This window comes from Protomyctophum parallelum, assembly GCF_964188405.1.
Source record: "Protomyctophum parallelum genome assembly, chromosome: 11".
Taxonomy (NCBI): domain Eukaryota; kingdom Metazoa; phylum Chordata; class Actinopteri; order Myctophiformes; family Myctophidae; genus Protomyctophum; species Protomyctophum parallelum.
Genome location: NC_139707.1, coordinates 3,653,410 through 3,678,953, shown reverse-complemented (window position 1 = coordinate 3,678,953; position 25,544 = coordinate 3,653,410). Strand labels below are relative to the sequence as shown.

The 25,544-nt window shown below is 41.2% G+C and overlaps 1 protein-coding gene across 2 annotated transcripts in view; it reads left to right on the top strand.

Annotated features, from left to right (window-relative positions):
• The window catches only part of tfpia (tissue factor pathway inhibitor a), a 155,395-nt gene that overhangs the window by 101,672 nt on the left and 28,179 nt on the right, over positions 1–25,544 (top strand). The window contains exon 2 of one of the 2 annotated variants that reach the window (XM_083776503.1): positions 1,430–1,517. In XM_083776503.1, coding sequence (XP_083632629.1) covers positions 1,442–1,517 — 76 coding nt within the window. In that variant the 5' untranslated portion in view covers positions 1,430–1,441. Of the gene's footprint in view, positions 1–1,349; positions 1,518–25,544 lie in introns of those variants that run through there. The other variant, XM_083776502.1, reaches the window with a different exon arrangement.

The following is a 25,544-nucleotide window of genomic DNA, read 5'->3' as shown; positions in this document are numbered from 1 at the left end:
TCTACAAGCTCATAGCGCGCCACTCGGTGGCGCGCTATGAGCTTGTAGGTCTGCTATTTTTTTTAATCGAAGAACGACTGACAGAAAAATAGCTTTTTCAGAAAACTGTCAGGATGTAGAAGAACATTTTTAGAATCTGATCTCAGGTCAGAATGGGTTAAGGCAACCGGCCGGTTCTACATGCAAGGTGCCCCTTTTTTTCACTTGAGCACCTGCCCCTCTAAATGTCTGTGCACGCCACTGCATCTCTTCTTTGGGCACGTTATCCAGGTGCAGGACGTAGCTGGACTCAATGGCTGGACAAACATCGACATTGTCATTTATATGCATGTAACGAAAAGTAAGTGGTGCTGCAGGCCGAGAGACCTGGCCATGTTCAAACAAAGTGTCACACATTTGACAGCTCTGGTTGCCTTTCTGCTTTCATCCTATAGCTCTCATCTCTGGTCCATATTTAAGGCCTTAAGGAAAGTCTACTTTACCTATAGTGGACGCACTCTGAGAACACATATAAAATGCACTTTTTGGGAATATCTTTTTCCACCAGTTACTCCACTGCGCCCTCTACAAATATTTTCAATAGAAAATCCCATTGACAAGATTTTTCCTTCCGGTGAAATATTTTCTTTTCTGGACAAAAAGTGCATTTTATCCATGTGGTCGGAGTGCCTCTACTAGGGAAAAGGCTTTTGCCAGGAAGTCGAGAGTAACATATCCTTAAGGCCATATAGGCATATGGACCAGAGCTACAGGTACTTTCATCCCAAGTTGCCCCAGATGGTCCATGTAGGGAGTAGGACAGACGTCAAATCATCAGCATCTGTGTGATTTTTCTACTGGCAGAACCTTGGTTAATTATGTGTTGTGTTGCATTATATGCTGTGCCATGTTATGCGCAGAACATGTGCTAATGGAGTCAGTGACACAAGTGTTGCAATTAAGCTCTCCCTCTCCCATCCCCTTTCATGTGGATTAAGTTTATAGGCTACGTGATGAGTTTTTCGAGCTGTTTGCCTGCATAATTAAGCCGGTCATTACAATATAAAATATAGGTATAGGCTTGATTAAAATAAATAATGACAACCTGACTGACACATTAGGAGAAATGTAAACTGACTGGTAAGTCATTACCAGTCAGTAATGATAATATACAGTCGAGTTAGAGTCTGACATAGTTGTAATTCTTGTGAAATTACTATTTACAATAACTCATTAAGGTCCCCGCCTTAATTTTCGTCGGAATTTCATTCCGTGGTGTAGCCCAGGCTACAAAGTAACATCCCCTAGGGCTTATCAGCCGGAAGTGCGCGCGCGCGCGCGCGCCCGCCCGCCACACACACACTCACAACTTCAGCCCTTGTACATAAGTTGATGAAGTTTTCCTCCAACTTTACAGTCACTTTGGCTCAGCCTTCTCCTTTGGTTCTGACACTCACTCAGCATGACAACCAAGAGGTGGATTTCGTGCGCCCTTTCGCTCCTCGCCTGTGTCTCCCTCGTTGTCTCTACAAATGAAGGTAAGGTGACTGATAGAAGTGGCATTCCTCTGCTTTCGAGTCATTATTATTATGTCCACGAGATGATCGAGGTCGACGTGTTGTGTGATAGCAAAATAAACTGTATATTCTGGTCTTGAAATCCGTGCGTAATTGGGGTCGCCAATACTCACGTTATGGATCTGACCGAACCGTTTCATTGAGGCAGTTTACCGCAGTGCTATAACCTGTCATTTGTTTGTAGGCTATAGTTCACTGGTTGTTTAACATCGACATAAATATGGGGTTCCCTTGCGTCTTAGTTATTATTTCTTGGCTGTGCAACATGAACACAAACTGTTGTAGTAATGACTGTAATGTGTATACTACTTCAATATAAACTGTAAGCAACATTAGGCTATGTGTAGCCTAAACACTGTCAGTGTTTACAAACCACATTTAATGTTACTTAACAAGCAACGCACGCACAGTTATTAAGCATAATATAGGACTATTCATATGACTAAATAAATAGTCTAGTCATCAACAATGAATGTCAGAAATGTTCATCATTCTGTTTCAACAAAGACCCTATATGAGGCCTATAACCAAAGTCATATCATTCACATTATTAAGCACACACAGTCACATTATTGTTTTGGTCCAGTATATGGTAGAGTGGCGCTGTTGTTGACAGGGCAGTCGGACCTTGTTAGTGTTGGTGAGGTGAGAGTCAGACAGATGATTGCCTCAGGGCTAAAGTCCAGACGGCTCACAGTCACAGACAGTGTACATAGCTTTAACACCCCCCCCCACCCTGAGATCCCCTGTGTGTCTGTCATCATGTCAGTGGCATCTCAGAGGTAATAGGGCCACTGGGGAGAGCGGGTGTCAGCATGTCACAGTCACAGACACAACTAACAAGCAATGAAAGTTGCCAGTTGGCAAGTCAAGCACAATACAAAACTGACACCCACCCGGCAGCAGCACCCACAATAATATGCTTTCTCCTTCCCTGCTTCACTTTGTCCATTTGTAAAAGCAACCGCTGATTATAACTTTCACTAAATGAACTTATGAATAAGTGTGGAAAGAACAGAGCTTTCATTCCAGACATGTTAAGTCACACGCTATTTGGAGGAAAATGGGAGGGTGTTGAAGGAGTTTTTTTGTGACACTGGCCAAAGCAGTCCCCAAGGTGCTGTGAGAAAGAGAAATAGGAGTGTGCAATAATAACGTCTGCTGATCAATCTTATTCTGTTATTGCGTGTGTGTGTGTGTGTGTGTGTGTGTGTGTGTGTGTGTGTGTGTGTGTGTGTGTGTGTGTGTGTGTGTGTGTGTGTGTGTGTGTGTGTGTGTGTGGTGCCTCTGTCTGAAACAGACTGAACTATCTGTTATCTGTGTCCCCCAGCACGGAGCCTGTTGACATAATTAAAACACTATTTGGGAGGTGGAATTTGTTAAGCCCTTGGACGGTAGCCCAGGAAGGTTTGGAGGCGTGCTGTAGTAGCCTACGACGTACAGTATGTGTTTTAAAGCACTGCATAGTACTGTAGTTACAGGAAGGTTTGGAGGCGTGCTGTAGTAGCCTAAGACGTACAGTATGTGTTTTAAAGCACTGCATCGTACTGTAGTTGACTTGGATGTGCATTCCTACCGTCAAGGAATTTCACTTGGTTCGTTGATTTCTTAGTTCACACACAATACAGTAACAACAACAAAAAGTTTAAAGAAGAAAAGTGTTGATAGTTGTAACACCGGCCGCACTATCATAACATTATCATCTAATGTCTTTTTAAAGGTATATTCAGTGATTTCGCTCAAAAAACCATAGGTTTCGTTTTTGGCTTGGGACCCAGCCTTTCATCCAATCAGGATAGAGAGTCAAAAACGAAACCTAAGGTTTTTTGACCCCCAGGGGTTAACTGGGGACAGGGAGGAACTCCTTATATGGTCAGCACACTCTATAGTAGGGAGGATTATCACAACAAAACAAAAAAATAAGTGATATTTGAATTATGTGAAATCACTGAATATACCTTTAAGTTGCTTGATTCAAGTTTTGTGTGTCTGTCCAGATCAGGATGTATGGAAAAAGAGATGAGTCTATGTTGAAGTTTAATTGAAATTGCCATATTTGGTATTGAGTATTATGCATGTCGAAGCATCTATTAACACAATTTGCATTTGAATTGCATAATATAGTTGCCCGTAGCTAGTGGATCATTATTATTGATGTTTTTCTTCACAGGCAACACAAGGTCAAAGCTATGACCTTAAAGGACCACTTCACCACTTTTCAACCTATCTTCATATACTAGGTCCTCACTAATAATCATGAAAAAATGGTCTGTGTCTCATAGGAGGGCTGTGGGCAGTTCAGAAACCGTCTTTACAAGCTAATAGAAACTGCAGGCTTTCTAGTCCTGAAAAGTTGCAATGCGAAAATGGAAGCCATCGTTCTCACGATAATGAAAATCTAAATATTTTTGTAAAAAAATCTTGTTTAAAAATAAATCTGCCTAATGATGATGTCACTGGAAGACGGTTTCTAAACTGCCCACAGCCCTCCTATGAGACACAGACTGAGTAGAAAAAATTCGTGCCATTTTTTCATGATTATTAGTGAGGACCTATTATATGAAGATAGGTTGAAAAGTGGTGAAGTGGTCCTTTAACGTGCAAGGAGTAATCGGAAAGTAGAAATATCAGCATTATCATGGGAAGCATTATTTTCTTGTCCCAATTATGTTTTTCATCCTCTACACATTTTAGGAAGTAACATACAAGCTAGATACACAGCACAAGAGCACTTGATGGTACTACTGTCATTATATGCTAACCCAATAACTAGGTTTGTTGATGGGAATTAAAACATCATTTGGTAATTGCATGGTGCACTTACAATGGAAAACAGTGAACATCTGTTTAATTGCTGGGCTTCTGCTAGAATCTAAACTAAACATTAGCATCACTGGTCCTCATAATTGTCTCGCAAAGAAGTGCACTGCAGTGTCTCATTAATTTGTTGGGAAATTTAATTAGATACACGCAGTGTTTGAAGTGGTCCCATTATACAGTGTGTGGCAACCTTGGGCCATAGACAAGAGTTTTTCTCTTGTCTCTCTTGCCAGCTTACATAATTAGCTTTTGCAATAAAGAGTGCACTTCACAAAAGTGATCGTCCACCCCGCAGTCTGCAGTGTGTATATCACAGCAGAAAACACCTTGAATATCTTTTTGAAAGATTTAAAGAACAATTGTTGATTTACAAGCTCACAACGAGCTTGTAGATATTAAGCTATTTTTTAACATCTTTGAATGCTTTTGCAAAATACACACAGTCACACACACACACACACACACACACACACACACACACACACACACACACACACACACACACACACACACACTCACGCATGTACATACAGTACAGAGTACACAGAAGACGCAATTAAGCAGCCCTGAATAAAGCAGCATTGTTTGTCACCATGAAGGTTTTAAATGAAGACAGGTTACATGTTCTTAAATAGATTCGTGCTGTTGTAAGTTTTTACATTCAATATTAATGTTGGGGAAGGGAGTATGTGCAAGGGATGCCACAAAGTGACCATTTGCCCAATCGAATAATCTACAGCTCTGGCAATTAATAATCGATTAATCGACCCCCCCCCCCCCCCCCCCCCCCCCCCAACTTTTAAGATTTTATATTATGCACATGCCATGGTCACATAACCATTATATGTTGAGTGCATGCTTTGATGGTTACAGTTTTATAATCAGTTTTGATGAGTAAACCTTTGTGGAGATCTTCTCAGTGCCATTCAGGATGGAAAATGAAATCCATTTGGATTTGGGGAGAAGTAGTTTCATAAGGGGCTGGTATGAAGTACTTGATATAAAGAGAACAGTTCACTAGTCTACACTCTACTCTACACCTGCCTTCATTTCATCTGATTGTCTGTCTGGCTGTGTCTGTTAGAGAGAGGGGCAGAGAAGAGTGGCTTTGCTCAACTTGATTTATACTTATATTCTTCACTCTGATGAAGGTACATGTTCGATATATCATGCAGCCTTACTTATTAGCCAATATTTTGGCTATAATCTTTTTTTTCTTTCCGATTTTCGATTATGAAATATTAAAATCGATTTCGGAGACTGCAACTATTAATCGGAAATTTGATTATTCGGTGGCATCCCTAGTATGTGCACGTCAGAAGTGTAACTGGTTTATGTTTGTGATCTGTAACAATGTAGCCCTTTTCACTTCAGTGCTAATCAGTGCCTCCCTTAACGTTGCAATCTTTTGTTACTCGTTTACCAGCTCCCTGATTATTTGTACAAGTCAGTAATGTAATAAGATGAATGTCTATATGACATTATTCAGGTCTCATCTCTGCCCATCCCCATTATCCATTTCAAACACGTTTTGCAGTGCCCAGTCAGTTACCAAGGCTGCAGTTATCAGTTATGCCAACAGTTGTGACACTTGAAACTTGTGTTAAGTAGTAACCTATGTTTCACTAGAGTAAACCTTTGAGACTGATATATTTAAAGTTGCATTGTTCTTTAAGACCTGATTATACAAATGCCGATTCTGGTTTTCAGAAAAACGTATGTTTCTATATCAGTGGTTCTAAAACTTCATGTCAAGGACCCCCAAAATGTATTTGTATGTTGTACTGTATATATTTGGTCGCCGACCCCCATATCAAAATATTTGATTCCAGTGACCCCCAGAAGCAATGATTCTAGTTAAAAAGGTTCGCTATAAAAGATTATATTCAAAGATTTGCACAAAATGTTAAAGATTTGCACAAAAATAGCACATTTACAAGATTCATCTACAAGCACATCACAAAGTAACGCGCTATGAGTTTGTCCATCCATCCATCTTCAACCTCTTATCCATAGTCGAGTCAGGGCTACAGCTCCACCAGAGAGCTCCAGCAACATTAGTGACTTCCTCCTGGGTGATCCCGAGACGTTCCAAGGCCAGTGAGTCCTCCAACTGTGCCTTGGTCTTCCCCGGGGTCTCCTCCAGGGGGGCAGTCAGCCAGATATTTCGTGAAGCCTCATTTTAAATCGGTAGTTCATATAATGGCCTGTTGTGGCGCTGGACTGGACCCAAAAAGCCCCATAGCTCCATAGAGGCCCATGTATTTTGGCCCAACTTCACCTAGACTGTATTACCTTAATAAACATGGTCATGAATACTTTCTTCTTCCAGTCACTAGTTTAAAGTCTCATTTCTAATGTCATAATATTCTTTTTGGAAAATTATGGTCCCATTAATTAAAAAAATGACCATAAAGAAAAAAATACATCGCGTATGTTCTGAGGGGCGTGGCTACCGTTACAGTATATGATCGGGATTCCCCTCCCACTCGAGTCAAAATAAAAACCAACGGAGAAGAAGGGGGGAAGTCCCGCCTCGTTGTCTGGGCAGCCAATGGCCAGCTGGTCCAAAACGGAGCCAGCCAATGGCCAGCTGGTACCAAACGGATCTAGAAAGATGGCGACTTACATCATTATTATTACAGGCTTCATTTTACGTTCATGTTAGACCCGGCGAACGCTTTGTCCATATTTTTTACAGTCTATGGTCTCCTCCCAGTGGGACGTGCCTCGAGGACCTCCCTAGGGAGATGCCCGAGAGGCATCCTAACCAGATGCTATGAGCTTGTATATCTGCTATTTTTGAATAGTATAAAATAATGCTTTTTAGCTCAAATCTAAAATGACAGAACTTTGCTTACCCGGTCTTAATGGGTTAAGTGAGCTATTACCAAACTACTGTAATCTCATTTACGTTTTTGCTTTCAAGACTTGAGCCAAGTCTGGACGATTCCAAGTCAGTGATTTTTCAGAATTTTGTTTTTGTGAGTCTGATCATTTTCGCAACCTTAGCGTCCCTATTCTGGGGGTGAACATTTGTTTTACCAGTAATTTCATGAAGAAATCAAAGAAAAATAATAAGAATAAATTAGAGAACAACTGTTTAAGCAGTAGTGAAAATTGCCAATCTACAAGCTCACAATGAGGCGCGAAGCGACACGTTTTGAGCTTGTATAGATCTGCTATTTTCACTAGTTTGGGTCCAGGGGAGACATCAAAGTTCTCTTTTGGGTCACAGGATAAAAAGTTTAGGAACCACTGCTCTAGAGTCTAGATAGTACTTAAGTAAATCTGCTTTAGTTACTTTCCACCACTGCTCATTTCCATAGATCCCGGTGCTGGAGCCTCCAGCTACCTTCCTTCCACCTGTTATCATGCATGGCTTTGTTGTCTCGCTCTCTGGCGCCTGCTGTCCTAACAGAATAACAAACGCTATATAGCGTACCGTCTCCCTACTAAATTCATGAATAAATAAATGGATAAATAAATGGATGATGAATTCTGGAGAATTCATCATCCATTTATTTATTTATCCAGCTACAGGCAACTTGATACTTGTGGCATTATTGACCGGGAACTTTTGTGTAGTTATTTAACAGCTATGATTGAAAACTGTATTACAGGCAGCATCCGCTGGGCTCAGCTGGAAGCAAAATAGCAAAAGTCTTTATCAAGGTTGATGCTCATCTCCAGTGACATAAGATTTGTTTTGTTTTTAAGCTCAAACATCAACACATCGTATCTTGCTGAGCCTACAGTATATTTCAGCCACAACTGTAGCTCTTGAGTTTTAGTTTCATAAGGGTTAGCGATGCGTGGAGTTTACATAAAATACACACTGGGGAAAAAAGAAAAATACATTTTTGAACACTGACTGACTGACAGGTGAGATGAAAATAAAAACAAAAAAACGAAAGCGGCCTTCAAAATCCAAAACAGGATCAAAGGATCAAAATATTTCAGCAGCATTCTGCAGATTTCAGCAGATGAGCAAAAGTGAAAATGCCAAAAGAAAATTAGGATACTTGATAGGAACTTGACTCAAAATGTGCAATTGCAGGCACTGAGTTAACCTCAATTAGTTCTCTATACACATACAGTAGGACACCTGGTAAACAGGAGAACGGGGACGGGACGCCGTGACACACAGATGGTCCATCCTAAGTCCCCCTAAGCCATTCTGACCTGAGATCAGATTCATACGAGGTTTCCACTGGACACACACTGGTCTGATTAACCCATTCTGACCTGAGATCAGATTCTAAAAATGTCAGTCGTTCTTCGATTTTTCAAAAAATAGCAGACCTACAAGCTCGTATCGCGCCACTCGGTGGCACGATATGAGCTTGTAGATCTGCTATTTTTCAATAGCTAAAGCATAACATGATGCTAACACCAAAATGGGTGCCCGGTCAGAATGGGCTAAGCCACAGATCTCAGGGGATTCACGTCTGTGCTGTCGACATTCTGAAGGGCCATTAGCCCACTTCCAGACGAGGGAGCATGTGGTTCTGAAATGCAGTGGTGGAAAGTACATTTACATAAGTACTGTACTTAGGTACAATTTTGAGGTATTTGTACTTGAGTGTTTCCACAATTTCCAATACTTTGACTTCTGCTCCACTATCTCAGAGGCAAATATTGTACTTTTACTCAACTACATTTATTTGAAAACTTTAGTTACTAGTTACTTTGATTATTATTACAAAACATACAGAAACCACTTCAGTCCTGGCTATAGGTACATGTTTCGGCCATTTGAAAAATAGCCGATCTAAAAGCTCACAATGCGTCGCGATGCGCACGTTGTGAGCTTGTAGATCTGCTCATTTCAAAAGGTTTTAATACTGTACATATAAACTTGAAATGGGCACTCTACTTGTAACAAAGTATTTCAGTATTTGTAGTTTGATTGCAGCATTGCTACTTTTACTTAAGTAAATTATGTGAGAACTTTTTTCCACCACTGCTGAAATGTTGGCCTGGCTGAGAAACTGAGAAACGGCCGCTTCAGCCTAACATGGTGGAGAGGATGAGTAACGTACTCGCCGCAGCTTCAGCCTAACATGGTGGAGAGGATGAGTAACGTACAGCTTCAGCCAGGCTTCTGCCTCGTGGAGGAACTGACTGGCTGGATACTTCCACGTTGGTTCTAAATGGAGAGAGAGCCAATGCTTCCTCTTCTCCATCAATTCATTCAATCATGTCAACCTTGCTGACAATCCTGTCAGCCCCGAAATGAAACATTGGTCAGGCAAGCAAGCAAACAAACAAACAAACAAACGCACGCACGCACGCACGCACGCACGCACGCACGCATTCTGACCTGAGATCAGATTCATACGAGGTTTCCACTGGACACACACTGGTCTGATTAACCCATTCTGACCTGAGATCAGATTCTAGAAATGTCAGTCGTTCTTCGATTTTTCAAAAATAGCAGACCTACAAGCTCGTAGCGCGCCACTCGGTGGCGCGCTACGAGCTTGTAGGTCTGCTATTTTTCAATAGCTAAAGCATAACATGATGCTAACACCAAAATGGGTTCCCGTTCAGAATGGGATAAACTTAAATATCTAATTGTGACATGCCTACCTATAGGCCTAATATAGCCAACATAATTGCCAATCCAACAAGCTTCACAACACGTTCACAGTTGTAGATCGCTACTTTTGCTATTTTGACAGAATTGGGACGTCGGGTTGACAGTGGAACAGCCTGTAATAATAATAATAATAATAGCTCAGATTTATATAGCGCTTTTCTAAATACCCAAAGCGCTTTACAAGGGAACACCAGGAACAGACTTTATTAAGAAAAAAAGATCAAAGCTAAAACATAACAGATACAGGGTTAAAAAGATAAAAGGATAAACGAGACCTCAACTGGGGAAGGCTATTCTGAAGAGGTGGGTTTTAAGTGAGGTTTTGAAGGAGAGGAGAGAGAGAGCAGCTCTGAGATGGTTAAGGAGTTCATTCCAGAGTTTGGGGGCAGAAACATAAAAGGCTCTGTCCCCCCAGGTACGGTACTTGGCCTTGCGGACCTTCAGGAGGTTAGCTTCACTGGACCTGAGGGAGCGGGGGGTAACACGATAACAGACTTGCATTGTTGTGATGTTCCTGTTTGTCCTTTATGGAGGACACTAATACTAATACTCTGAATTTACTGTATCTGCCTGTAGTAGCAGTAGTAGTAGTATGAAGGCAGATGGTTTAGTGTGTCCCAAAGTTTGACCAAAATGAGTATTCATTTTTATTCTACCACACCAAGTCCAGTTCCATGTTTGTGAAAGCACTGTATGTCAGAATAATAATAATAAACACTTCTAAAGGATTTGCCTTCGGCAAGTGACGCAAAACTACATTCAGACAGTAGGATGAATTAAACGGCAAACATAAACCTCAAAGCAAATTGTTGAATTGACATTTTCTGGGTTCTGTAACCGAGAGAAGTGATGCCTCCTCCTCTTCATCTCAAACGTGCTGACTTTCCCATCAGCCCTGAAATCGAAAGTTGGTCATGCTAAAAACCTGCTTTTTCCCCTGAATGATTTGAAGAAGAAGATAAACAACCTAAGCGAGTGAGTTGTTTTGCTGTGCTACTAAACAAATACAAAAATAGACAATCTACATTTGCTATTTACGTTTTATTTATTTATTTTAATATATTGTTTTATAATAAATTAAAGGAAGCAGAACATTAAAAATATTTGCCTTTAATGAAATGTAAGTGGTTCAGAATGTTGCACTATCAACACATTGAATGTATGATGACAGATGTTGGAACATCACGATGTCCTTGATGGGATCTAAAGGGTGTTTACTCTGTCAAGTCTTTTTTACTTAGATCCGATAGTGTCCTGAAAGCTGCCATCTCAGTTTGAAAGCACTGCCAATGCCATCAAGAATGACACAATGCATGAAGGCCTTGCCCTGTATCTATTCTGACAGCGTAGCAGGAGAACCATCTAGGCATGTCTGTCTTGTCTTGTCTGTCTGTCTTTTTGTCAGAAAATTGAATATCCCTACCTCTCTCACTCTCAGTTCCACTCTCTCTCCTGAGCGTTGTGATCTTGTAGATCTGCTATTTTCACTATTTAACATAGGAAGTACAGTATGTAGAGTTTAACCCATTCTGAACGGGAACCCATTTTGGTGTTAGCATCATGTCGTGCTTTAGCTATTGAAAAATAGCAGATCTACAAGCTCATATCGCGCCACCGAGTGGCGCGATACGAGCTTGTAGATCTGCTATTTTTGAAAAATCGAAGAACGACTGACATTTTTTTAATCTGATCTCAGGTCAGAATGGGTTAATCAGACCAGTGTGTGTCCAGTGGAAACCTCGTATGAATCTGATCTCAGGTCAGAATGGGTTAAATACTTGTGCCTCATAGAATAATTTATATAGGAGATAAGTGCCCTTTAATTATTCCATGGATTCAGCATGTACGATGACACTTGCGACATGTGGATAGTTACCGTCCGACACTCCACACACATCAGTGGGCTGGGATTGGATGGAGATAATGTGTGGTGGTTGTGACAGCTGGCAGTTGAATAGAATCATGCGGCTAAAAGATTGCTTTTATTATTGGAAGAAGTCATTTCAAGATAAAATTATACGTACGCAATATTCTTCATAATTCTATATCTAAGAGCATCCATATTTCGTACTTTTGGGATTCATAAAATAAAAAATACCCTGGTATGCTGATATCATCCAGGCCGAATCTGATAGTATCCTGAAAATGTATTCAGTTCTATATTCCGGTTTGTGTGCTGCCAAGAACGGCACAATGCAAGTGCATTCTGATCCCCGATACCTCTAATGAATTATGGCAAAGCACGGTTTTCTCACAATGCTACTTTTAGACCTAGATTTTACAGCACATTATATTTTGAAGGGATGCCTGTCAGAGACTTTTAGATGTGTGCCCAGCAGAGCACACAAATGGGCAATTCAAAACCTCAAGGCGTACCTGCTAACCTGCATTCAAGTCTCGCAGTGATGTGACGCGTTGTGAGCATGCAGATGAGCTATTTTCACTATTTTCGAATATTTGTGGGAAACATAATTCGCCCATAATGGCAAGTCCAGAATAGGGACGCCAAGTTTGAAAGTGGTTAATAATAATATAGGCTACTTTTTGGGGATATAATTTGCCTCTTTATTGGGAAATGAGAGCACAAACTGATATTTTGTATAGTTGTATACAGTATATGTTCCAATAATGATGTGTGGTACTTTATTTCAAACTACACCTGTACGTCTACGTCCTACTTTATTTCAAATTAATTCATTATTAATGATTTCAAATTCATTTTCAAGTACAGCAGTACTTTATGTCAGAGCCGGGGGAACATCCGTATGCTTCTCCATCTCTGTATAGGATATTTTATTGCTGTTAAACATTAACACGCCGTTGCCCAATTTGTGCAGGGGGGGGGGGGGGGGAGGAGGGGGGAGGGGGGGGGGTCAAATGACACATGCGGAAACGGTTGTTGGGGTTGTTTGGGGTTGGCTGTCAGCCGCTGTGATGGACTCATGACTCACTGATGACTTGTGTATGCTCAGCGTGATAGCGCTATCTTTTCCCTGTGTCTTATAGGACATCGTTAGCGGTTCTATAACCCATTCTGACCTGAGATCAGATTCATACGAGGTTTCCACATGGACACACACTGGTCTGATTAACCCATTCTGACCTGAGATCAGATTCTAAAAATGTCAGTCGTTCTTCGATTTTTTTCAAAAAAATAGCAGACCTACAAGCTCGTAGCGCGCCACTCGGTGGCGCGCTATGAGCTTGTAGATCTGCTATTTTTCAATAGCTAAAGCATAACATGATGCTAACACCAAAATGGTGCCCGGTCAGAATGAGATAAGAGGCGATAGGCTGGTCATCTGCAAGCGGATATGGCTGCTATGGTGGCATGACTTCCTGTGTTAGTCATACTGAAAATGACTTATAGGCCTACGCTTATTATTTTTGGGGAGTGCTGTGAGGAAGCTGCGCATTCCGCACAGGATACTGAACCAGTGGGAGATAGGGCTTGGGAGTGTGTGAGTGAGGCCTCTGAGCTAAGCCTGTTAAGAGACATGCAATTATGTTGAAAATGTTTCAGAGAGGCATGTGTTAAGTTACAAGTATAATGTACTTTGTTGACCGGGGGGGTCCCCCCATTGTTCTGAGAGAAAATATTCAAAATAGTTTTTAGCTTATGCACGCATGTGCGCGTGTGTGTGTGCGTGCAGGTTGACCTTAAAAACCGCCTCGTCCCGACCCGACCCTTTGGTGTGGTTTGGGCTCAAGAGTGTGCGTTTTAAGTAGCTTTGGCTAATATCACTGGTAAAATATATCTTCTTCAGTGACATGTTGCTCACTGATTGATGACCTGATAAATAATTTCACTGCAGTCTCATAAGTCATCAGTCATGACAGTATCGTAAAAAATAAACCTTTAAGTATTGGGATTACATTCATAATCCAAAAATTCTTCAGTCTTTCTACAATCAATCTAGTTTCCCAATTTCCTCATTTATTTGAATGCTATCATCTATTTCTCATCGCTGCAGCCTGAGTCTGTAAGATGGATTATGAGGCTGCATGATCAGGATAATAATCGGGTGTATTTTCTACCTAGCAGAGATGGTGACCTTCTGTTGGAATGAAAGATAACCGCATAACGTCCTAACAGAATAATAACTGCATAACGTCCTAAGAAATCCTATGGTGAAGTTATGCGATTCTTTGCTTTTGCACTCATTCATCCCATAGCAGAGAGTGTACAAAAGGTGCGGCTAAAGACAGATGGCGGTGGACTGAGTTTGTACTTGTTCAAATTGCACTCAAACAAAGTATTAAAGCCATGAACTAACAGACAGGAATTTAAGCTCAACCTATGTGTTGTATTCACTTCAGAAAGACAGAGCTACCATAAGGGCCTGCATGTAAGACATTATCCATGGATTAAAGTTCTCAGTCGCCATGACTGATAGCAGTCATTTGGATCCCATAGAGGCCAGCATGACGTTTTCAGCATGTCTTGACTAACTCTTGGCTTATACTGTACATATAGCCGATCGTCAAGCTCACAACATGTTGCGGCGTGACACATTGTGAGCTTGTATATATTGCTATTGTGTGTGCACACAGCACGCAACCAAGCATTAATCAACCAAGCATTAATCACCAAGCATTAATCTAACCAAGCATTAATCAACCAAGCATTAATCAACGCTAACCCATGTGGCTCATGCTGTTTCACAAGATTGGCAGATTGGGATTTGTTTTGCTTTACCTGCATGAGCAAAGTTTGGAACACAACACACTACAAAGTGATGTTATTTCGCTGGTGCTGTGTGAGGGCGTGTGATGTAATATCCATTCTGGCACACGGGTTCGCTCCCGGTTGACTTGCAGCATCCCAGCATCATCTCTTGTTCTGGTTCTTGGTTAGGACATTTTCTTAAAGGTATATTCAGTGATTTCACTCAAAAAAACCTTAGGTTTCGTTTTTGGCTGTGGGACCCAGCCTTTCGTCCAATCAGGATAGAGAGTCAAAAACGAAACCTAAGGTTTTTTGACCCCCAGGGTTAACTGGGGACAGGGAGGAACTCCTTATATGGTCAGCCACACTCTATAGTAGGGAGGATTATCACAACAAAACAAAAAAATAAGTGATATTTGAATTAAGTGAAATCACTGAATATACCTTTAATACATGCCCAAATATTTGTGTGTATGTATGCTACAGTTAACATGATGTCCCAAACATTCACGCGGAAGCATATTGGCAATATATAGTTTTAACAGCAATATACTTACCGTCATATTCAAGCTGTGGTATTGCTGTTTGTGAAACTTGAAAAACGTGCGTATATCCTGCATATTGTAAAGGCAATATGGTATTTTCGTGGCTACTTGGAATGAGTATCTGAATAATACTGAGATAATGGAATGCTTGTGACTTGATTGTTGAAGGTCTTTTATGGAGGCCTTATAGACTTATGTACTGTACTCTTATCACCACAGCAATCTGCTAGCTAACTTTAAGCACTTTAACCCATTCTTGACCTAGCCTCGGTACCAGGCTTTCATTTTTGTTGGTGCAAAAATGTAAAGCCTGGAGGAACGCATTGGCCGCTCTGGTCTAAAAGTGGAGTCAACCCTTCCGGGTGGGCGTCGCTCCAAATGATGTGACGTAGCGCTGCACTAGGGGGGACAGGAGGGGCCGGGGGTGACGGACAGATCGATGAGATCCAATCAGGCGTGCGCAAATCTCAGCCGCGACCCGCCCCCTCTAGACCAGAAACCTAACACGTTAGCTCAGGCTAATTCTGACCTAAGATCAGATTCATACGAGTTTTCCACTGGAAACACACCTGGGTCTGATGATGAACCCATTCTGACCTGAGATCAGATTAAAAAATGTCAGTCGTTCTTCGATTTTTCAAAAATAGCAGACCTACAAGCTCGGTGGCACGATATGAGCTTGTAGATTCTTATTTTTAAATGGCTAAAGCACGGCATGATGCTAACACCAAAATGGGTTCCCGTCAGAATGGGGTAAGCACTCATGTGTACCTCTGCTGATCCTTGTGAACATCAGTGAAACAAGAGTTTCGTGCTCTGCCAGCTGAGAGCCCAGTTTTGGTGGAGTTACCTCAAGAAACAAACGTTGGCGTGAGCTCACATTTCTGAATCAGCATTTTTGAATCAGTGGTGGTGAGGATGGAATTTGCTGCAGTCTTAAGCCATGCTGTGTTCATTGTTGTTGAATGTGTCGGCTAATCTCCTGTTCTGAGAATTTAGAAACCGCAATTAGGCTGCATTGCAGGGGAGTGCGGTTGGCCCAGTGGCCTATAGTACACGCAAAGATATTCAGTGTTAAATCTGTAATCTGTAAATTTGCGTCCTACGTGGGATTCAAACCCCAGGCTCCTGGGAGGGAATTCCTGCTTGGCCAGCGGAGATATTATTGCGGCTTATGAGCTTGTCAACCAGTAAGTCAAGAAAAATTCTCCAACCACAGCACATTATACCAGATTAATAGTTATATTGTACTCTACCATACAAATTAGGTTTAAATAATGTTTAAAATTAAAAACTTTGCAGTAGAGCCCAAAGGGATCAAGCACGCACATCTCAAAACAATTCACACAGGTGCTGAACAAAAAATACGTACAATGAAAAGGATGGCAGTCCACACACTGTTCTGAAGCTCCCAGGTTACTTTATTAAGTGGTTGAGCCCCCTAAGCAGCTTTTAACATTGGTCTGGTTGCTATGCAACGCCTCCGTCACCACCAGCTGTGGGATCTTACAAGTCCTCTCATTTACCTCGGTTCAAAGCAGGATTTTCAAAGCTCCATAACTATGAGCGATTTCCCTGGTGTTCGTCAGCCATCCAAAGTTCGGATGTCATTTGTGACTTTGTCTGGCATTGCTCCCGACATGTAACGTTTCTGGCGATAGGTAAACATCGTGCACTAATGATAGCCAATCCTTAGAGTGAGAGTGTGCAGGGGGAGGGGGCTACAGCAGGGATGAAACTGATCCTCTTAAAGGGAACGCAGGCGCTGGCACAGGTTAACTACACTAATGCTACCACCCTAGCGGTACACAAAGAATTAATGGCAAGTATTTTATACAGCTTTAAGTCCAAAAATCTTAACCAACCCTTTAATTTATCCATTGTAACAGAGTGTACAAATAGAAGCATTTGGTTCCATTTAGTACATTATAAGAGTTAAATTAACTAGTGGATTTTACTGTACTGTGACTGATTGAAGTGTGTGGAATGTGTGAGTAAAAATGTCCAAGGCTCTTTCACACTCACTCTAATGTCTGTGTTAGAGCGTAGTAATATCTTGGGAACAGCACAGTGGAATAATGGACACGCCACTGAATGATATAAATCCCTTTTGGACTTGTTTCAGAGATTAAGCAAAAGCAAATTGGAGCTTTCGGTTCAATTTCACATGGCCTTTTATGTGCAATAACTGTCTGCTTCGGTAGACGAGATCTCCAGCGTGACAAGAGCAAATCCCCCAGGGGAAATGAGTGGTATTGAATGAGATCATGCACGCTCGCCTGCCTCCAAGATAAGAAGTGTTGCCATTGTCTCATTTGTATTGTTTTGAACGATGATAACCTGCATGGTTGAAAAGGACTCCCGTATTGATCCGCCCATCCAATTGAGTGCCAGGCATCTACAGTACGGATCGTTTGAGGCGTGGCATTTGCACAGAGGAGGAGACGAGGAGGCTCTCTCTCGCTTTCTGGTCACCCCATTGATTTGGCACTATAATCATATCCACTTCCATCAAGAAAATTGTAAATGGTCTGCACTTTTTGTCCAAAGCGTGTGTGTGTGTGTGTGTGTGTGTGTGTGTGTGTGTGTGTGTGTGTGTGTGTGTGTGTGTGTGTGTGTGTGTGTGTGTGTGTGTGTGTGTGTGTGTGTGTGTGTGTGTGTGTGTGTGTGTGTGTGTGTGTGTGTGTGTGTGTGTGTGCGTGTGCGTGCATGCGACAGCTTCTTCCTCTTTTCTTATTGTAACACAGAGATGTAAAGTTTGACCAACAGCATTGATCTATAAAAAAAAAAAAAAACGGCAATGAAATATATACATTTTGGTCCGGCTTGGATCAGTTCTGATTTAGCAGTAACACAATGAAAAGTCACTTTTTGCCCTTTAATTTTATTTATTTATTATTTTAATATTGAATATTGATATATCATTAATATTTATTTGGGGGGCCACTTCATTTCCTCACGGCCCACCAGTTGGGCCTCAGCCCACAGGTTGAGAACACCAATCAGCCGCTCTGATTCTGAAGTGAAAATCAGTGGTGAAAAAAGTACTTACTTGTTTTACTTAATAAGTAAAAGTATCAGTACAGCAATGTAGAACTACTTTGTTACAAGTAAAAGTCTGGAATTGAAAATGTACTTAAAGTACCAAAAGTAAAAGTACTCCTTGTGCAGAATGTCCCATTTCAAGTTTTCAAATGTATAAAAAAATAAAAAATAGCAGATCTACAATAGTAGTTTTATATTTTATATGTTTATATAGTGTGCGTGTGCGTGAGAGCGAGACGTATTCAGTGTTGTCAGTGTCAGAGTGCTCTCTCCGTTATTGTCTCCACCAGGCCGAAGGCATGGGGGGAGAGTATGTTTTGCACTCCGTCCGTCCGTCCGTGTGTGTGTCCGTCCGTGTGTCCGTCCGTGTGTCCGTGTGTCCATGTGTCCGTCCGTGTGTCCGTGAGCAGCTAATCTCGGCCACCGTTAACCCGGTCGATGCCAAATTTTGCACACACTCCCTGGATGCCAACGATGAACCTCTGCCCCAAACTTTCCAGAACGGCCTGTTATAGCACCACCAGGAGGCCGCTTTGTGCAAAACAAGTTTTTGCACAGTACACCTACAGATTTCGTCCAAACATCACGCGAATTGGTACACAGTCTCTCTAGAGCCATTCAACCAAACCGGTCTTTCAGATTTCTCAGACTCCATCCTGATTGGTTAAGGTTGGCTTCCAAAGTTCACAGGAGTGCTCAGTTTCAAACAAAATGCTGCAAACCATGAACACATCGCGTGATTTCCGTGAAATTGTGCACCCACATTCCCACTAGGCCGAGGACGAAATGCCACATGAACAATTTCAACTCAGCCTCAAGGTGGCGCTATAACTGGCCGAAAACTGTTTTCACCTCTAACTGCACGGATCTGTGGATAACTTTGTATGCCAACTCCCTAGAGGCCAAGGAAAAACCTTTGCCTTGAATTCTTCACATCTGCTCATCCTGGTGGAGACCTGTGCCCAGAAGGGCACTTTTTCTAGTCTTGTTTTGTCACTCTTCATGGGTTCATGCACACACACACACACAAATGCAAATTGTGCACATTCATTGTAGACATATTCTGTCTTTCTCTTGTATATCACATTTCACTGTGCATTTGGCCCGCGAGGTTGTCTGCCGAAGGCACGACTACAACTCTTCATTTACTTCCTCAGTCAACACTTCTTCTTTTGACCTGGGTTTGCAGGTCTTTCTTTGAACCCATTCTGAACGGGGAACCCATTTTGGTGTCGGCATCATGTTATGCTTTAGCTATTGAAAAATAGCTAATAACAGAATACATTTTTTAGCAAGATATGTCAACATGTCTAATAAACGGGTGGAGTCAGGGTCCAAGGTCAAACCACTGTCATGATGCAATAAATATAGACTGGGAGTAAAATGAACGACCTTGCCTAGGATTTTCTGAGTGTGCAAATGGACCTTCTTGTATTGCTGTATTAGATCACACTTCCAGAAGACATGCATAATAGTACCTACATCGTTATGACATGAAGCAAAGTTCTGAGGCGTTGGGAAACATATTATGAAGACGGAGAGGTGTGTAATACGTTCTGTGAAAGAATTCATGGATTCATGGATGTTTATAGAGGCAGATTTAGGAAATATCTTGTTAGAGATGAAGATCCATTCTTCTGGGTCAAACGTCACCCCAATATCCTCCTCCCATACTCGTCTCAGTGAGTCATAGGAGGAGGTACCAAATACCAATATTAGTCAGTATATGATATATATCTGAAATATGACCCTTCCTGACATCAGGGCTAATAAATAACTTTTCAATTTCTGTCATTTCATTATTTATGAAATTACTGAAAAAAAGTTCTTTGCATGTTTATTTTTTGCTTTTTTGAAAATGTTTTGAAATAATAATAATGAAAAAGGAAAACGTAGGAAAACGATAAAAGTAAATTGACCCCAAATAAATGTGTCTGTGACCCACAAATGGGTCCCGACCCAGTGTTCGTTGAACCACTGCACTAGACACTCATCGCTTGCTGCCTTCCCTGAGTTCAAATCTCTTTGGATCTACACTATTCACATGGATGGCATATTTTTGCATTCAAAACAGCAAATTCTGCCTAAAGCCAAGCAGGCAAGTTTGCAAGTCTCCAGGGAGGGAGTTGAGTCAAGTAGACCTCACAGTGTGTAAACAGGCGAAACAAACATGAGCAGGCATTCAGGTGAAATAACGTGCCCAAGATATTCAGTATCAGATATAACCTCACAAGCAAATGCAAACAAGTACAAACAGGTGGAACGTTTGTTTTGTTTTGTTGGTTACTCAAGACCTCACATGACACCTACGCACCCCATATACTGTACGCTCCGAAGCAGCCTTTTGGCCTTGGGTAGAATCTAGGGCAACTATATTGATTATTTTCGTATAGTCATCATTATTATTATTATTATTATTATCCCATTCTGACCTGAGATCAGATTCATACGAGGTTTCCACTGGACACACGCTGGTCTGACGAACCCATTCTGACCTGAGATCAGATTCTAAAAATGTCAGTCGTTCTTCGATTTTTCAAAAAATAGCAGACCTACAAGCTCGTATCGCGCCACTCGGTGGCGCGCTATGAGCTTGTAGATCTGCTATTTTTAAATAGCTAAAGCATAACATGATGCTGACACCAAAATGGGTGCCCGGTCAGAATGGGTTATATGACTTTATGATTAATCCAATATTGGGAAGTGTGTGTATACAGTATGCATATTTGTTATATATGAATCGGCAAGAAGTAATTTGAGTAGATTTTTCATAACTGACTAGTCGATTAATTATGTGATTAACCACTTAAAGGTATATTCAGTGATTTCACTCAAAAAACCTTAGGTTTCGTTTTTGGCTGTGGGACCCAGCCTTTCGTCCAATCAGGATAGAGAGTCAAAAACGAAACCTAAGGTTTTTTGACCCCCCCAGGGGTTAACTGGGGACAGGGAGGAACTCCTTATATGGTCAGCACACTCTATAGTAGGGAGGATTATCACAACAAAACAAAAAAATAAGTGATATTTGAATTAAGTGAAATCACTGAATATACCTTTAAGCCCTACTTTATACTTTGTTGTACAACAGTCTCATGTAAAAATTGTGAAAATAGCTGAACCTATAAAGCTCGCAACGGGTCACGGTTTCACTATTCTTGAAATCTTTTGAGAATGTTCGACTATAACGACATGCCCAAAGTAATGCAACCTGCTAGGCCTAGGTGAAAGTGTTTTTGTTTTTTTTATTATAATTGATTTATTTTTTTACATCTAATTGGTTAAATCAAGACCCACCCGAGCTCTTCATTTGATGTGCTCTGTTAACCCATTCTGAACGGGCACCCATTTTGGTGTTGGCATCATGTTATGCTTTAGCTATTGAAAAATAGCAGATCTACAAGCTCATATCGCGCCACCGAGCGGCGCGATACGAGCTTGTAGGTCTGCTATTTTTGAAAAATCTAAAAAAACGACTGACATTTTTAGAATCTGATCTCAGGTCAGAATGGGTTCATCAGGACCAGTGTGTGTCCGGCGGAAACCTCGTATGAATCTGATCTCAGGTCAGAATGGGTTATTGTCCTGTTGGTTTTCCTCCTATAGTCTGTGCAAGAGTACTGACTTTCAAATAACAAGCCCCTATTATTATTGACATATACAGTACAGTACAGTACCAATCTGGGGTCTGTGATTACTTCTTTTTTTTCAACCGTGAAAAAAGAGAACAATGCATATATTGGATAATTGTCATTTCTTGGATACTAATGTTTTCAACCTACATGTTAAAGTCCCTTTCCCTGTAGAAAAACCTTCTTAGAATCAGATCAGAGGATCTTGCAATTGAAGTGAATCATTTTTCAGTCAGATATGCAATACAATGCAGTGCCTCTTTCCGTTTCTAGGCTGCTAGACAAAAAATGATATTGATATTACACCCCTGGTGTTCTTCTTTGTAATGATATGTATTATATTATATTATATTATATTATATTATATTATATTATATTATATTATATTATATTATATTATATTATATTATATTATATTATATTATATTATATTAATAACCCATTGATTTGACCACGTTCGAGTGTTTTCTGTTTTTGCCTTTGTAAATCATTTGGTTGGTTGTTGGTGATGCTTTGAATGTAATTGGGACTCCCTGAACCTAGCAGATGGTGCTTTGGGTAAATCCCTCCCTGCAGCCCTTTACAACGTATGGCAAACTTATGTTTGCGTCAGCATTCGCCATATGCTCTTTCTGAGTTTAGTAGTGGCCATTTTGTATCAAATAAAGGAGCGGGAAATGCATGTTGTTTGGTTTCTAACGCAAAGCTTGACTGACTTTGAGGAGATGCGTCATCATTCTGCAGGTCGAGCTAATAAAACACACCTGTTGAATGTATTGGTCTCTAATTGGCAGCAGTGGGGATTGCTTTGGTTCACCAGAGCTTGGACTTTGTAAACTCCCAGAGCCAGGGATCTACGCCAGGACGGATTGACACAAGCCATTATCGTACGAGGCCAGGTGGAAATCAGGTAGAGGCTCATGCCTGGCAGATATATTGTCAGGAAAAGATAGAATGTGAATGCCTAGGAATAGGAGGGTGGTTAGTGGGAGACTGGGAGTGTGGGGTAGATTTTCCCCCATCGAGCCAGCATTGGTGGGTAAACTGAGTTTTCCCTGATAAACACCAGCCATTGGAGATCTCTGCTGCCAGATACAGGGAAGAGAGTGAGCTTAATATGGAGAGGCAGAGAGAGAGAGAGAGTTTGATTTATTACTTTCCAATCCCTCCAGCAAGAAAAAAAAGAAACAAAACTTCAGAGGTCGAGGGCGGAAAAGACAAGCCGTGATGAATGCGAAGTCGAGCACGGCTCGGACAAATAGCTCTACATAAGCTATTGAGCGGCAGAGTGACAATTAGCTCCTTCATTGCATCCTCTTCCTCCCCCACCACCTGCCATACCAACACAACTGCTCTGATTAAAAACGTGAGGTCTTTTAGATAATTAAGAAGCCCTCCCCCCTCTGCAGTGTTAGCTAGATTGCTGCTTGTTATACAGAAAGGCCAATTGTGCGGTATAAGTGCCCTATGATAGGCGTGGTAGTAAATATTAGAGGACAAGATGTCACGGTTTTGGGTCTGATGCCGTTTACCGGTGTTTTTGACAATTTATTCAATCTATTACAAATATATTGTATTAATTAAATAAAATTAATAGATACAGAATTAACACAATTTACAAGCTTTTGATACATTTCGTATATGATGACATAAATAATTGGCACCCTTTGGTTGCAAAACTGCTGGTAGTGGTACCAATGTCGTCCAAAAGTCTGGCCTAGATACTAGATGAATCCAGGAACAGGTCTCATTGTCGCAGCTTACGTATTTAATGTAGGCGGACTCGGCGTAGCTGCGGGGTTTAAACCCTCACCAGGCGCACCTCTTCCACTATAGTGAACGGCAGTTCACTATAGTGGAAGTAGAATTACAAAGATGCCCAGAACATCGGGATGAACCTGTGTAGTTTATGGCTGCTCCAACAGTAGTGGCAACATTAAAAATAAATAAAAACGGAATGTCAAAATATCCACCGCGGTGGCTGAGACCAGAGCCATTGAGTAATGGTTGAGACGAAGCAGTGAAAGGTCCTGAAAGATACATAACGTCAGTCTTACCCAATACCCAATCTTTCTGTTTTATGAACAACAAGGCTGCTGTATTTTATACCTCATAGTTTAAATGTTTAGTATGAGGTATAAAATACAGCAGCCTTGTGTTCATAAATCAGAAATATTGGGTATTGGGTAAGACTGACGTTACTGGTACTGAAAGACCCACCCACCTCAGACATCAGCAGAAACTCCCTGTCATAATTTCACCCCCCTCCCTATCTAATTATTGGACATTATTAAGATGTTTATATTCAACATCCTTAGGGCCCCAAATCACATCTAAGAAAGCATGAGTGTCTATTTCAAACAAAAGGGGTTTTTGACTGGGGGGGGGGGGGGGGGGGGGGGCATATTTTGACAGCAGAAACTGCCTGTCAGAATGTCACCCCCCTCCCTATTGGACAGGATTAGGATGTTGATATTGATTTTGTATTCATCCTTAAAACTCCTTCAGCGCCACCTGGTGGTCACCAGTTTAGGCTCTGAGTGCCAATTCTCCCATTATAAAAACAGAGAGGGCGTTTTTAATTTAAAAAAAAAAATAAATGTAAGAAATTACGTCTTGTCGTCTTTGGCACTCATTGCAAAGACGTCTCGGTTACGGGATTATGTCCCTGGCACGTAAACAATAAATCACACCTTAGAAAGGACGAGCGTCTATTTCAAACATTATGAAAATGACAGAAATATAATTGTCTTTACTGTTCTAGGATTAACAAGCTGTGACTCATGTTCTGTCGTGTGGGGCGTCATTATTTTTGTCGTGTCTTTATCGTTTCCAATGGCGTTCACCGATACATGTCGGGTGGCGTTGACCTTCGTTACAACCTCCACAGAAAGGCGTTCCCGTTTCTGTTGAAAACCTCATAAACCACAGTTGTTATTGTTTCATAGTACAGTATATAATCGGTTTATGATTGGAGGATTAATTTGTTATTGCTGGCATTATCTCTGTTACCTCATTTTGACTGCCACTCCCCGTCACTCAAACAAGCACACACCCACACACTCACACGCATGTGCACATGTATGCGAACGCCTAGAAATGATGCCTCTCACCATAACTGATCATTCTTATTAACCCTTGGCATCCTTGCAAATCAATAAAGCTGAACAGCTTTGGGCACTGTGGTCCATATACTGTATGTCAGGGGTCTGCAACCTTTTCTAAATGAAGTGCCATGTTTGTATTTTCTAGATCGTCAGTGTGTCAACATGAATTAATTTTAATGACACCACGTGAAAAATTCCAACATATTTTGCTTGACCACAAATATAATTAGTTTTCCTTCTTTTTAAATATTTTCTTTCACGTTGTTATAATGATTATACTCAACAGAGTTCAGTTAATGAATGTGGAATGCAGGATGTAATTTACACACAAATGTGAGGGATTTTTTTAAATAGTTTATTTAAAACCAAAAATACTCTCTCACACACTTCCATGGTGTGCCTGTGATCACCCTCCTTTGTGCCAATGTTGGCACTGGTGCCTAAGGTTGCCTACCCCTGCTGTATGTTACCTTGATAGATGGGTGCAACTTTGAGGCAAGCTGTATAAAAGCACAATAAAGGCTTATAACCACCGCAGTCAGTGCATCCTGATCTGTTCCTCTTCTCC